The sequence below is a fragment of the Uncinocarpus reesii genome, genomic scaffold, assembly GCF_000003515.1.
Source record: "Uncinocarpus reesii 1704 scaffold_1 genomic scaffold, whole genome shotgun sequence".
NCBI classification, from domain to species: Eukaryota; Fungi; Ascomycota; class Eurotiomycetes; order Onygenales; family Onygenaceae; genus Uncinocarpus; species Uncinocarpus reesii.
Window position 1 is genome coordinate 474,243 of NW_003052500.1, and position 14,973 is coordinate 489,215.

Consider the following 14,973-nt stretch of genomic DNA (forward strand, 5'->3'; position numbering starts at 1 on the left):
AAGATAGTCCCTGCAGCGTAACATCCGAGAGTGGGAGCTCCGAGAACAATTCAACAGGAGATTTCGGGTCGAGCTCTTCGACTCGGAGCGCTAGGGTGTTGAGGTCTTCTTCATTTCGCTTGCGTTTTAAATTCTTGCCGGACTGGCGAAAGGGCTTTTGGGCCTTTCCGGTGCGCGGATTTGCCGGAGCCATGATCAGCTCTTCCAGAATCAATTGTCACGTCCGCCGTGCGGCTTGATTGTCGTTGAGAAACTTTTTCGAGCTTCACGAGTTCGCTTAGTCAGCAATATCGATAAGAACAGCTCCCGATTCATCCTCGGACGAACATCGCCAGCTCAAGAGAAGGACGAACAGGACTGCTTTTAGAAGGATTATATTGAGATATGGCTGTTGACGAAGATTTAGAGGCACTTAACTCTCTAGAGAAGGAGGCCTCTGAGTTCACAAAGGTAGGCACCCGCGCTTCGGGGCGCTCCCAGGGGTGCACGAAACTAACAGGCCTTCATTCTAGGATGCAGAGATCGACCGCATAAGAAATGCATTCCAATTAGATGCGTATGTATCTCTCTTGCCCATAAAAGCTAGAGCTCCCTTCCTGATTGACAATCATTAGCTACACCGTCCTCGACCTGCAACCCGGCGTACCGGAATCTGACATCAAGATCCAATACCGCAAGAAGTCCCTCCTCATCCATCCCGATAAAACATCCAACCCCCTCGCCCCCGATGCTTTCGACCGACTCAAAAAGGCCCAGATGACTCTTCTCGACGAAAAGGCCCGCGCCAACCTCGACGAGTCCATCGCCGACGCCCGTCGGCTTCTCATTCGCGAACACAAGTATTCTCTTGATGCTCCGGAGCTCAAGACGGAAGAATTCAAAAAGGAGTGGCGAAAGAAGACGGTGCAGGTGCTGCTGGAAGACGAGGCGAGGCGGAGACGGCAATTAAAAGCGAAATTACAGGAAGAAGGCAGGGAGAAGAGGAAGGAGGAAGAGGAGCTGGAAGCAAGGAAGAGGAAGAGAGACGACGAGAAAGCGTGGGAAGAGAGTCGGGATGATCGGATTGGGAGCTGGAGGGATTGGCAGAAGGGGCAAAAGGGTAAGGGAGAGAAAGAGGGCGGGAAGAAGAAGAAAAAGATGAAAGTGTTGGGTTGAGTGCTGCATTGGATGTAGCGGGTTGGTACTTCCCACTGCATTCCATTGCTTGCTTGTATGGACGGTTATCGGGATGGATATGGCGTTTTATAATAGGTCCGGTGTTTCCTGGAAAACAATACCCTTATGGTGGTCGCTATGTGTTTGAGTTGTTTCGAACGGCAGTTAATCGTCTACGAAGAAGCTTACTTTTTACGCCCGTATATATTAGGATTTTGTTTTCTTACGCACATATGTGCAATCAAGGTCAGTCGCCTTTTCACGGTTTACGTCTCTTTGATTTCGTATCTACCATTTCTGTCGTGTTCATTACAGAGAGACCACATGTTCTACACAACGCTTGATGGTATCTAGCTATTCTACATCACAAGTATATACAGATGATGGCTGTCGTAGACTAGAACGATATATGCAACGAATAGGCACACAAATAGAGGAAGCACCAGGGGAATAAAAAGAGACCAAATCACCTAGCACACAAGATTAATATTAGGCAGCCCAAAAAACCCTTAGAAAAGAACACTTTTACCCACAAAACATCCGCCAGTTTTCTTTAAGCCAAAGCATTTCGCTTTTTCGCATCATCAACTGACCGTTCCCAATCGACTCTTGACAGATATACACCCTCGATCAAGCCGACAAGAAGTAAACCGATGGCAACGCCGCCCCATAGACCCCACAGATGCCATTCTAGACCAAAGGCAGTCCCAAAACCGATCGGCAAAGCAACCACATAATAGCAGAATAGCTGGACGTAGCCACCGAAGGACTGTCTGCCAAGACCACGTAGAATACCATTGCAATTCGTCGCGAAGGAGTCACAAACCTGGAATGAGGCGCAAATAGGGAGCACTTGCGCAACGACGGCGACGACATCAGGATCGGAGGTAAATAGAAAGGGAATGTAATGCCGCAGAGACGATAAGAGTGTAATGTTGATTACTCCAAGGATAATAGCGCCTACCATACTGACCTTGGCGGTGACGCGTGCCGAGTCCGTCAAAGTCGCACCGATCAGATTTGCAATGCGCGTGCTGGCCGCAATAGAAAATGGGAAGGGGATTTGGAACATGATACTGGAGATCGTAGCAAGCACCGACTGAGCAGCAAGGACAGTGGTGCCAAAATAGGAGGAGGCGAGTGTGAGCAGTTCAAATGCGAGGACTTCAGCCTCAACCATGAGAAATCCCGGTAGAGCGAGGCGAATCATGGGTCCCCAGTTGGCAAACGCACGACGGGTAAACCCGTTCCAGCACTCTCTGCCACCAATGAAATAGACGTATAGGAACAAGAGGAGCGGGAGAAGATTATCTGTAATAGCGACAGCGAGAGGGGCGCCAGTAAAGCCCATTCCAAAATGCTGATTTCCATGTCAGTATACATATAAACTACCACGGGTTAACTGGTGGTGGTGGTACGGAGTACTACTTACCCAAACAAAGAGCCAGTTCATGAAAGCATTGAGAGGCGCACAGATGATAAGCACAAAGAGCGGTGCCGAGAAAAGGCCTTGCGCTTGAACAAACCGCTTGCCCGCCTCAAAACAAGCGTAACCTGGAGCGCCCAAAAGGACAACCTTCAGGTATCGTCCAGCCAATATGGCGACTTGTTTTTCTGGCACAATGGCCATGAGGATTTTATCAGCAAAGATCCATACAATGCCAATTGGGATCGTGAGAGTCCACAGGAACCATATCATTCTCTGCATCTGCAGGCCTACCAAGTCTTTTCGTCCAGACCCATACGCCTGGGCACAGAGGGTGTCCAGACTGGTTGCAAGGCCTTGGTATATCGCATAGCCGGAGATATTGGCTGTCATACTAGCCAAACTGACAGCGCCAAGTTCTATTTTTCCCAAATGGCCGACGGTGAATATACTGGCCACGGTCAGAGAGTACTGGAGCAGGAACGAAACCATCAACGGCGCCGTATACTTGACGAGGACTTTTGCTTCACGCTGCCATGTTGTGTGAATCAGGCCTGCTTCCACGGCTTCCTCCCAAGTCTTGTCAATGATTCTGGCACTGTCTGATGTTTTGACACCTTCTAGGGGTGGCCCTAACAGAGCCGTCGTTTCACTGGGGCCAGCAGCAACCGGGAGCGCCGTTGGATGAGCCATGCTTACTTGCGGCGGCTCTCCGTGCGACTGTCTAAGGGTCTGGGACAGCAATCCGCTTATCTTCCGCTGTAGGCCCTGTTGTTTATGAGAGACAGCGCTCGTTGGGAGCACATTGTTGTCGATCAGCAAATCCCTCTCTTCCTCAACCGCTTCCTCCCATTCCTGCTGGGTCAACCGGTCATGGTCCATGGCATGTGGCACCACAGTCCCTCGTGCTCCCACGGTAAAAAAGCTTGGTCTTCGATATGAACCTGCGAGGGAGTGACTGGTGGTTCGAGCTAAAGGAGACGTCCCAAGGAGCGGGTCGTCCTCCACCATATCAGGGCGTCCGTTCGCGGCCGCATCATGGTTGCCGGTCTCGTCGGAGTTGTCAAAGGGCGGCGACATTATGGTTAGGGAACAAGCTCAGGGACATGCGATGGTTGTCGCCAGCAGGATGATCAGAATGAAAAACTCAAAGGAAGTCAGCGAGAGGCGAACAGCTGAGCGGGGGGAGATATAGCCATGGCAAGCCAAGAATAACTAAGTGAGCGCAAGCTTATGCACGGAGCAACAGGGCTAGTTGGGAGCTTGTTGGATGAACTCACGGTGATGCCACACCGGCGGAGAAAATGAGCCAAATCCTGCGCAATAGGGAGGATCAGCAACGCATCTCGACTAATACGCCCATGACGATTTTCAACCCAACGCACATATTCCAATAGTTGGCGATCCAAGGATTTTCCCAGCCCGCCTCCAATCCGCCACTCGATTGCAACCCCTGATCGGAGCTGAACCGGTGAGCTGGGGATGACTAACAAGTCGAACTCCGAAGAAAAAAGTGGAAACCAGGCATACTGCCCGTGCTCACCGCCCTCGCTCTCGGCACGGACCAATCACGTGTACGCTAGTTATGTAAGACAGTTGCTAGCGCAAACTCTGTCTGACATATGCCACGTGACGACTCGGACCGAAACGGCAGTCACATGACCAGCTATTCCGTCACCCAAAAAGAGCAAAAGCGACGGAGGAAGAGCCGATATCATCTGATCGATAGATGCAAGATGCGGGACTACTCACGGCTTCACACTTGCTCTCCCCCAGAGTGTACAGATAAAGAGTGAAATGCACCATCATGCCTCGAGAACCGAGCGCCGATGTCGAAGACGATGTCTTCCGCAACACCTATAACCCGCTGGCGAATCCCCTCAACGTTAAGCCAGTGCACCTCACCGGGTACTTTCCACCACCATTCTCCCCACTTGACTCCCTCCAGAAATCCCTTCATTTTGCTAACAGCCAATCTCTCCAACTGCAGCCACCTCCTCGCCGCCGACCACCCCCTCTTCCTCTCCCGCCCCCTCCTCGGCACCCTCGTCCTTGACAACAAAGCCTCCGACTGCCGCGACCACTGCGCCAACGAGCGCACCTTTCTCTCATGGCTCCGTCTCTCCATGTATCTCTGCATCGTGTCCGGCGCCATCGTACTCTCCTTTCATCTGCGCGGCGAGCCCAGTCGACTGGAGCGCCGCATGGCCCTGCCTCTCGGCATCATATTCTGGGCCCTCTCGCTCGTGTGCCTGGCTAATGGTTTTGTGATATACGTACGCACCTTGACCAACTATAGCCGGCGCAAGGCGCTGGTGCAGAGCGGCTGGGGCTCGCAGACAGTGTTTATAGTCGTTGCCATCTCCATCGTTGGCACGTGTGTGATTCTACTGAGTACGAACCGCGCAAGTTGAAAACGGAATAGTCGCGGAATTCGTCCTCTTTTTTTTACTACCTTTTTTTTATAGACCGTGCACTTTTGGGCAGGCTCGTTTGGCATTCTCGTGCATGATCTTGTGACACTTCGTGTTGTGTTACGTAGGGATTGGGCCTTGCGTCTGTGAAACTCTGATTCGGTTACGATTCTTTGTTTGTTTTTCGACTCTCCAGCGTTTATATTGGTTGTCGACTCTCGGCTTCGGAGCGTTTCCGCATATTTTGGAGTTATACACATTTCGGGGTTTGAGCTCATAATGTTTACATTGTGCATGTATTGGAACACCAATTTTGCATTCAGCCATTCGTTATTTTCAGAAAGCGGCGATCAGCTATTGACTGCACTTTGAACCTTGTGGATGGTTTAAAATATGAGAGGGTGGTGTGAAATTGTTATATATCTCTAAATACTCCTGAGACATTGCGCCCAGGACTAACTATTAGTTACTACCAAAAGACCAACTGACAGCCTTCTCTAACCTCTATCCACCAATTATACCATCCGATGCAGTTCTTTATCATTCAAATGTTTCTTGAACGAGTCAGTGCCATAGTTCTCCCACCAGTCGAACAGCATCGAGTTGCAGATAAGTTTAAACCAGGGTGTAAACTTCAAATCGGGCTGCGTGAACATTTGCTTCAATTCATCAGCCGTAACGTATCTCGTGTTACGGACTTCATTCACGTTGACATCGAGATCAACATCAGCCTGGATGAACAAAATGTAGTCAACTGCCCAGCGGTTAGTCCAATATTCATAACAGGACACTGCCCAAGGTAATAGCAACCACTCACTCTCATGCTCTCCCCACTTGCCATCGCTTGGGGCTTTATAGTGAATCCTTGTCAGGAACTCAAATTTATCCAGCGGGACCTGCGCAGGCTTGATCCCCAACTCATGCTCCAATTTCCTTTGCGCAGCCCTTCGGACTCCCTGCACAGACGCATCCAAACCAACACCAGTCTCTCCGGGAATGCCCAAAGGATGCGAGCAGCACGTATTGGTCCAAAGGTCAGGGAACGTGATCTTCTCCGTCGCACGTTGCTGAAGAAGAAGCCGCTTCTGGGAATCGAACAGGAAGACCGAAAATGCGCGATGGAGGAGCCCCTGGTTGATGTTCGTCATCAAGTGGCCTGTATCACTTTTTAGTTATAAATCCCTCCCAGACATCCCGCATCTTCGACTCCAAAAGCAACTTACAAGTCTTCTTGGTCCACTGCAATCGGCTGATCATCATCATCGACACGATGCACGCTCATCATCACTATCTGCTCTCATCGTATGCTCGATCACTCCTCACGCGCAGATGTCTGAGTCAGCTCGTTCAGATCGAGACTAGCGTGTATCGACGCCTGGGAACGCGACGCACATGTTGCTGGTTATACGCTCGGTTTCGATGACTGTGGTGGTGACTGACATTTTGCCCAAAGAAACGTAGATGTGCTGGTCAACGTTCAACCGCAAACGATGGGAGGAGGGTAACAATGAGAGGTAAATAAATTTGAATAACAGACAATTGCAGTCAATGAGTGACAATAATAATGTGTTTTAGGGAAAATGATGAAAACCGGGGGCAAAACGGAAGAATAAAATAGTGGGGTTGATGGTTTGGAGCGGAGAAGCTCTTGCGCGACATTGAAATCTCAACCATCGCAGTCAAATGCCCCTCCTCTCAACTCAGCGACATTCAGCCATCTTCCTGCTTGCAATTTGCCCATTGAGCCATGGACTATGCATGGCGTGCTCCAAAGCTCGCGCTCTCGATTCTTAAAGCTGCAGAGCCGTTGCTGCCTGTTTGCTTTGTTTGTTTTGCGGCTGCCTCACCACCAAGGGCACCGCCGTCGATGCTGTGTATATCGGGCAGGGGAATGGTTAACACTCATTGCTTGTGAATTGATGCCTGGGGGATCTATATATCCATTTTATGACGTAGGGCAGGAAAAGAACTGCTCTCGCAGAATCTACCTCCCTGACCAGGCCGTCGAGTGCTGCCTCGACCTGAACGCCGCTCAAGTTTCATGCGATCAAAAGTACTGCAGGCATTCTGAGCCTCACAGGATGTCACATCCTGCTAACACGGCGCTGGCAAATCCCCAAGCTCCTTCGAATGCGCTGTCTACCTTGGAGCCTGGGGAAGGGCACAGATATGTCCAACCGTTGACCATACCTGTGATTAGTGAAGCAAGAGATGCCACATCGCCATCGTGGCAGGGTCGTGTCTGAGTGTGATGCGAGCCTGTGTATGGTTTTGCTGTGGCATAATCTTATTCCACTGATGCCTCCGGAACGTCGATGAGTTGGGCGGTCTCCCTGCCAATAGTGCTGTTGAAGTCCCGTTGCCGTTAGTGGCAGTCTCATATCGCCTCCCGAAGCCTCTGATGTTCAAACCTGACCTAACTATCTAAGCCTTTCTTTCTAGGTCGAATCAAGGCACGACAACCACCACGTCTGACTAGAGGCTAGGAGATATGAAACACCATTTCTGGCAATCATGTTCTCAGCCTTATGGCTTAGCTACAAGATGACCTCTACGGGAGGCAGCTATCGAACAGCGGTTTACCGTGCCTCCGAAAGCACAGATAACTACTGGCTTACCTCTTTCAAAACATAAACCCTCGAACAATGTACCTGTACTTGTTCCGTCAGTACATACATACCGGAATTTACCAATGACTACTGGTAAGATAACAATTACCCGATGCGGCTGCCATCTCAATCGTAAACGTCCAGGCTGAATCAAAAACGCAAGGCTGCAGAATCTGGGGTTCACACCTTGACAATGGGGGCCGATAGGCAACATTGCATTGCATATCTGCAAGGGGTACACTAATTTAAACGAATCTTCAGAGGAACAAACCCTGAATATGCACAAAAAAGAAAATTTTCACCAAAACCGCACGATTGCTACTACATCAAAGACAAGGAGAAGAAACAGGAAAACAATGACAGTTTGACGGAGAAAAGTGGGATCAACTTTGCAACCGGCCCAGGCCCCGCACCGTGGGGTCGAAGGGCAAACCTTCCAAAATCCACATTGTAAAGGTGCGACGATGGGCAACATCGAGCACAGTGCGTTGTTGGATAATCTTAGTAGGGACCTTTCCCAAGTCGGTGCTCAATAAACAAAGGCTTAGATGTCGGCGCTTAGCGAAACACATGGGTATTGCACATACTACCCATGCCAACAACGCCTGGGTGATAATAGATCCCCTGTAGGAGAGTGTTGGAAGACCCCAGTCAAGGCAATAATATTACAGCAATGAACGCACGGAAATCACGTCCGTTCGACAAGGGATGATCCGCCGTCCCAAAGTGGAAGATGCATAGAACAATCATCGAAGAAGTTTAAATCCAGATCGGCCCCCACCGCTTGCTTGGCGTTTTGTGGCTTGCAGATTGCAGATTGCAGATGCAGAATGCCTGGCTGATTGCTGTTGTGGATGTTGTTCCCGCCTCGAGCCAGTCGGTGCGGGATGGACAAGTCGAGTCGTTCACAAGCAAACGGATTCTGGCACCACCGCAAGGGGCGCAAATTCGACCCGTCAGGTGGATGATTGCAGTTGGCCCAAGTTCAACATATCCGCCCGGGACATAATCGAATTGTGATTGACTGCTGTCAGGGTCTGCATGCTGCAAGCCACCGGTTCGGGGTGAGAGTTTTTTCTCCTTCATTCATCAAACTCAACTGCTTCTTCGTAGAAAAAAAGAAAACACCAAGCCATGATCATCCTTCGGGCTTTGCTTGCCAATTCCGGAAAATATTCCAAAAGCAAATGAGAGTTAGGACGCGAGTTCTAGTCGAGACGCAAATCCATTTTCCTCGTATACACCATGCCATAGCGCTGGCTGAATCCCTCCTGTTCTGAAACCTCCGGGAGCGTAGAATCTAATCAAAACAACCCTGACAGCCCTACGGGTTTAAGCTCCATACGAGTCTCCATCCCGCTAAACCGAGAACATGCAACAATCAAGTAGGGCTGAGGTAACCATCCAATGAACAGCGAGCTACGTTCCAGAACCGTCGAAGCGCCGGCTTGGCATTGTCAGGGCAAGGGTTCGAGAACGGGACTAGAAGGATTCTAGAGGGAATTTTTGAAGACCCCTTGCATTCCCGTGGCAAATGCTGAAATACTGGGAGCATATCGCTCGAGGATAGATTGTCTATCCCGGGCCTTTTAGTTCATATCCAGTTCTCGCCGGGGTTATACTGCACAAAAGCTGCACTTGTCAAAACACGCGATTTCAAGCAAAACGAAAGTTGGTAAAACAAACAACAAAGAAACCGCTCAAATCCTATCGTCCTCTCTGAATTGTAGACCTATCACATTGTAAAGATATTGAGTGGAGGGTTGGAAAATTTCGACGATAGTGCCAAGCGGTTTGAAGGGAAAAAAGCAAAAATACAAACACTGAATGGAAGGAAAACCGAAAAGCAATCGAAATCTCAAAATTGCCTGGAAAATTTCCCGGATCGGCGGGTTGCTTATCATCCGATCTGAGCCCAGAATACCCCTGATGTCGTGCCATACTCCATGCAATCGTCAAAGTTTACTCAACTCCCTTGCACCATAGATCAAAAAAGAGACAAAAAAATCCAAAAACAAATAGCCTTTATTCTTGCATCAAGAGGGATATAATTGGGGTCCGGACAAAAAAGAAATCTATATGCGTACAAAATTGTCCAATCAAAATAAAACAATGAAAAAATTCAGATAGGCGTTGGGTATATTTCGTGATCAGCGTTGCAAATTCGTTTCCGTACTCCGTTGTGGGCATTATGCATACTGCGAAAAGGTTTCTTGCGCATTACCCAAAAATGCTTGTCGCATAAAGGCATTGTTGATCTGCGTTTGATGAGAGTGGGGATGCTGCTGGTGCTGTGTATTCACTCCTTGATAAGGGGACGATGATGCAGTTTGCTGATAGGTGACTGGAGAGGCCGCACTTGAAGGGACGAAATCAGTTAATGGGACTTTGGAAGCGGCAGCAGCACGCTGAGCCTGGCGTTGCTGTTTCCTGCACCCATCTTCGCAATGGCTATTGAGGACAATGAGTTAGAAATGTAGAGACAAAACAACACAGATGGCACTTACCGTCTCAAGGTATCTTGTCTTGCAAAACGATGTCCACACTCAGAACAGCCATATCTCCGAAGCTTTTTATGTACCTTGTATCCTATTTAGCATAAATCAATAAAGACGTGTGACAGGGGTACTTACACTATCAACATGTCGAACCAAGTCCGTCTTGCGGCTGAACTGCTTTGTACACTGCCCGACTGTACATTTATGGGGGAATTTTCGGTTTGGGTCGTGTATCTTCATGTGTGACTTGCAATTTGAATTTCGTGTAAACTGCATACCGCATGTTGGGCATTCGAATTTACCTTTGGCCGTGGCCACGGCTTTGGGCGGCTGCTTCCTAACCTCATTGTTAAAAGTCGCGGTAGAACAGGTAACCTGGGTAGCAGTATTTGTATTGTTCGACGACGGTCGTGTTTCCCTTGGTAATCTCCGATTAACTGCGGGCCTCTTGATGTTATTGTCTAGCTCGAGAAGTGTGTTGGCAGAAACTCGATTGGGCTCAGCAGGGCTAGTATATCCTGTTTCATAAGAATAAGGCAAAGCAAGTTGTTGGACGGGAGTCCTCTGGACAGCATTGTGACCTGTTCCTTCATCATGAGTAATCTTCATCCGTTTGCTCGTTGTAGATTGCCTGTGGGCTGGGATTTCCGGGTACTGGAGACCAATATCCGCGAGGACTGGTGCCCGTTGGTAGGTAACGTTGGCTGGCTTTCGAGTCATTGAAGGAGGACTAAGGAAGGTCATTGTATTAGGCACAGACACATCCGTATTAGGAGTGATGAACGGCGAGCTTGTCGTCGCAATCGCGTCAATGCTTCCGTATATTCCCAGCCCCTGGTAGTCGCCTAAATTGGGTGACGGGCTCGAGTAGCACTGAGTTGCGCTTGGATCGTTGGGCCAGCTAACGGAGGCCGGAAGAAGAGGTTGTGTGCAAATAGGAAGCTGTTGATTTGGGTGGCAGTCTAGTAGCTCCAGTCCAACCATCGCCGGCGTATGACTTGACAAGGGCTGCGTGTGCGCATGGGTTTGAGGAGGAGTAGGGTATGGAGAGGCGTGCATGGTAGATCTGTATGAAGAGCAATACTGCTGAGGAGCACCAGAGTAGTCTCTCGAGTTGAGATCCATATCTTTGCTTGTCTCTGAATCGTCAAGGCAAGGTCAGGTTAGGGAGGAGAAAGACAGTTCACAAGCAGTCATGAAATGGGAAGAAGTTAGATGAAGGTAGGAAAGTTGAGAGGGAGGTACAGTATATAAGGAGGCAGGACAAAAGGAATTCGGCAGGGACAGCTATATAAGTTGAGTCAATGCAAGGAGTCAGCATGGGAGGGGATTCGATTGGCGAAGCACAGAATAAAGTAGGGCTCATATGCAATTGCCAACGGGTTGCAGAACCTGTTCCCAAGGAGGGACAGGGGAGTGCATCCACAAGGCATACTCTGCCTTGGGAAATACAGTTGACTGCATTAGGCATCGTTCTAGAGGCCAAATAGCCGCGAAGATCTGGGAACCGAAACCCAAGATGTCATTAGGTAGCAGGCGTTGCGGAGGAGGCATGGATGTGCACTAGTACGGGGTCGAAAACAATAGCATGCATCAATCATAAAGCAGCCAGGTCAGCAATATGAGATGCAGCAGAAACGGAAAAGCCACAACCGTTTGAGCAACAAGAAGAATGCCGCTGATCTCTATTGGCGATGGCCGGCGGCGGGAGACTTCAGATGAAAAGAAGCAGCAATGACTGAACGACCCGACGCTGTGGCTAGCGTTTTGATTCGCCTGTTTGGTACCACACAGCCCTGGCCCGTACGGTACGATACCCCGTAAACTGGCGTATTTGGTACGGGTATCGGTACCTGGTACTTGCTGGCGATGAGCAGTTGGGGAGCAAACGACCGAAAAAGAAACCATGCCGGGGGGTGAAGGGCTGCGAAGGATGGGAAGAGCCAGCAGGAAATTGACACGCAGGAACCTCCTACTTTCATAGCCGCTGCCAGAGTCGCACAGTGGCCGGAGTGCCTAGTCGCAAGCCCTAGGTGTGCGCATTGTTGTCTTTCTCTTCCTTCTTCATGCTATTGAAGAACACCCACAATACCAGGAATCAGCCATGCTTCCTGCTATTCAGTGGTCGCAGGGGCGAGGTATTTTCGAGTCATCTACTGGATCGGGGTCTGCCTTCAGGGCGTGAGGCGTTTAGATCGCAGTCAATAGGCACCAATGATCTGGAGACACTGCTGCTGATACGTCTAGAACTTTTCCGGAAGCACTAGCTGTCTTGCAATCTGCCGGGTTCTATCCTGATCCGCCTTTAGTTGTATTAAAATATACTTTGCATCCTTTCCAGATGAAGTGGTCTGAGCCTACTGGGAGGGGCCCATTGAGAACATCGGCTTTTGCTGAGGGTTTCTCTCCCAAATCGCTATGCGCGAGCCACCCATACCGACATTCAATAGCACTAGCCATTTAGAGCTGCTCTGCTGAAGCAAAACCGATCGGTTCTGCCTGCAAAACGTCATACTGTTCGCTCGAATGGATTAGTATAACTTGGAAGCCTGAAGTAGGTAACCGAGACGGAGTCATGACCGCAGGCATCAATCAGGCGCAGGGCTATTCTGGATGCAAAGCGGCCATTATCATCCAGTACGGCTACACCAGCACAGCCAGTCGGCTACTGAGATTCTAAACACACTGCAAGGATCCCGACATGGCACTTGCGATGAAGTGGTGAAAGGAAACAAGGCAATTGAAGGGGGGCAGTGCTTTAGATCCCCAAGGCAGCGTGCTGTATTATTTCAAAATCCAATCGTGAGGTTGGAGCCCCCGGGGTTCAAAGGTGTCAGGCATCGGGGCTTGGACCGACAGGCCAACCACAGGGACTGCATGCGCAGTTCCATGCAATCAAGTAACCATTCCATCAATAAGTTCCGGCGGCTGAACGGGGTTTCCCTCGAGGAGGAAGTTGTATTATATCTTCCGTTAGGGAACCCTGACCAAGTTAAAACTGGCCCTCCCATTCATTATCACAAATCAAAAGAATAGGAGGGTGTGGGAGAAAAGCTACCCAATGTCAGCGAACCGCCAGCGAGATTTTCGCTCATCGTTGCTGGCTACCCTTCATTGAGGTGAAGCAAGAATTTGACATTCGGAGGCTAACGTGATCTTCTGCAGATGCGACTTGTGTTTGAGTGGTCGGTGTCGCAGGGGAACTGGACAGAGAGCCAATCAACGATGGAGTCACTCATTTAGCGCCGTCTTTCATCTTGCCGCTCAAAGCCAACCATTTCGAACGAAATCCCTGCAATTGAAAATAAGACTGGATGCAACCGCGGTGCATTGTTCAAGGGTCTTTAGCGCGATGAAAAAAGGTGGCTCCTGAGCCAATCGATTTACACCTTGCATAAAGCTAAAACTTTAAACAGGGCGTCAAGTTTTCTCTATCATCGTGGGGTCAGAAGCACTGTTTCCCATTCAGCTCCCCTCCCGCCTGCTATCTAGAAGCCGGAATATGGTGCTGAATGGGCTTCTCATGCCAAGAACCACAAAGGAAAAGAAAAATGATTACCAGAGCTTGCTAGTAATCGTTCAGAACATATCGCAAGATGCAGGTGCTAATGACTCGGGCAGCATCACAAACGAGTCTGGCTTTCAGCTGCAATTCCTAATATAACCGGGTAATTTTCCGTTCTTATTGGGCATGGGGCCGAGGGGCCACTGAGGCCAGAACCACGAACAATTTCATGCACATACTCCGGACAGGAAAGGATCGATAAACGTGCATTCCAGTCGCAGTTAGCTCTAACGATGCGACCTATAGCCCATCATGTCGTAGATCTTAGTAAAGGCCTAAGTGCGATCCTGTTGATTTCCGGGGCAGTGCAAGGTTTCATAACGAGGATACCCGCAAGTGAGGCTCTCGGGAGCGCTAATCAGCCAATATCGTCGTCCCATGGTTCTCGATACAGGGCTATCCAAGGCCATCGGCGGTCTCCGTCCTTCCTCACAGGGGAAAGCCAGCGGCTGGAAAAATTTCACGACGTGATACTAGTTGAGTCAGGCGTGAATGCACGCGAATTCCAAATCAAAAACAAGGTCGCTAGAATAGATGCCCAATCTTAAGCTCAGGCCCCTGATAGTCTAACGCACTGTACACTCAGAACCTGAGCTGTAAGAATGTGAGGCTGAAAAGCTAGGTCCCGGCGCAGAACTGAAACAAACGTATGTAGTGCTTTTGTGTTTGGAGCTATGGAGTCGGATTTCGTCCCGCGCATCCGCTTTGGCTGCGGAATATGTCTAGCGGCTGGATTATCTTTTTTTGCTAAGCGTTCCTTAGGCCACAATATTGCCTAACCGGAATATGAAGGTTCGAAGAGCTCATGGATGGTTCCATGCCATATCAGTTATATATCTTCCATTAAAGAGAATCCGACAGGTTCCATAGACAACACTTCAATCCCGTTTGTTTAACGTCACCGGATTAGTTGTCTCCGATTTGAATACGCCAGGTCCTGTACGTGCGGCGCTGCCTTGCCCTATCCAGATTTTAGTCAAATATAGCACGAACTAGGACGGTTAAATATGTTGTAGGGCCGTCGGCGTCAGTGTCCTGTGAGACACTACGATGTATTGTTCTCGCGTGTTCGAAGAAAACGATGTAATAATCCGGCCTGTGGCAGCACTTGACGACATTAACCATCGGCTAATCAAAGCGTCATATTACAGCGACTATCAGAGAATTTGTGATAATGCGGCAGAGCTAATGGGATCCCCTACTCAAAACAGTTGCGTCAATATACTGCCCATCTTTTTTTAAAAATATGGATACAAGCCAGAAGGTTCAGCGGCACTGTGGCCGCCAACGAGGACTGAGGCACCCA

At 49.5% G+C, this 14,973-nt stretch overlaps 5 protein-coding genes across 5 annotated transcripts; 1 reads left to right on the forward strand and 4 right to left on the reverse strand.

The window, feature by feature from the left end:
• Positions 1 to 384: 384 nt before the first annotated feature.
• Positions 385 to 1,155, forward strand: UREG_00322 (uncharacterized protein; the record flags this gene model as incomplete). The annotated part of the gene is made up of 3 exons (XM_002540763.1): positions 385 to 450; positions 513 to 556; positions 615 to 1,155. The coding sequence occupies 3 exons, from the start codon at positions 385 to 387 to the stop codon at positions 1,153 to 1,155; spliced, it is 651 nt and encodes a 216-aa protein (XP_002540809.1).
• A 553-nt stretch (positions 1,156 to 1,708) lies between these two features.
• On the reverse strand, positions 1,709 to 3,661 carry UREG_00323 (uncharacterized protein; the record flags this gene model as incomplete). The annotated part of the gene is made up of 2 exons (XM_002540764.1): positions 1,709 to 2,515; positions 2,588 to 3,661. The coding sequence occupies 2 exons, from the start codon at positions 3,659 to 3,661 to the stop codon at positions 1,709 to 1,711; spliced, it is 1,881 nt and encodes a 626-aa protein (XP_002540810.1).
• A 676-nt stretch (positions 3,662 to 4,337) lies between these two features.
• UREG_00324 (uncharacterized protein) lies at positions 4,338 to 4,736 on the reverse strand (the record flags this gene model as incomplete). The annotated part of the gene is made up of 1 exon (XM_002540765.1): positions 4,338 to 4,736. The coding sequence occupies one exon, from the start codon at positions 4,734 to 4,736 to the stop codon at positions 4,338 to 4,340; it is 399 nt and encodes a 132-aa protein (XP_002540811.1).
• A 774-nt stretch (positions 4,737 to 5,510) lies between these two features.
• On the reverse strand, positions 5,511 to 6,437 carry UREG_00325 (isopentenyl-diphosphate delta-isomerase; the record flags this gene model as incomplete). The annotated part of the gene is made up of 4 exons (XM_002540766.1): positions 5,511 to 5,749; positions 5,813 to 6,151; positions 6,219 to 6,244; positions 6,388 to 6,437. 4 exons carry the CDS (start codon positions 6,435 to 6,437, stop codon positions 5,511 to 5,513), a joined length of 654 nt encoding a protein of 217 aa, XP_002540812.1.
• A 3,540-nt stretch (positions 6,438 to 9,977) lies between these two features.
• On the reverse strand, positions 9,978 to 11,227 carry UREG_00326 (uncharacterized protein; the record flags this gene model as incomplete). Its single annotated transcript, XM_002540767.1, has 2 exons — positions 9,978 to 10,055; positions 10,238 to 11,227. The coding sequence occupies 2 exons, from the start codon at positions 11,225 to 11,227 to the stop codon at positions 9,978 to 9,980; spliced, it is 1,068 nt and encodes a 355-aa protein (XP_002540813.1).
• Between the last annotated feature and the right edge of the window lie 3,746 nt (positions 11,228 to 14,973).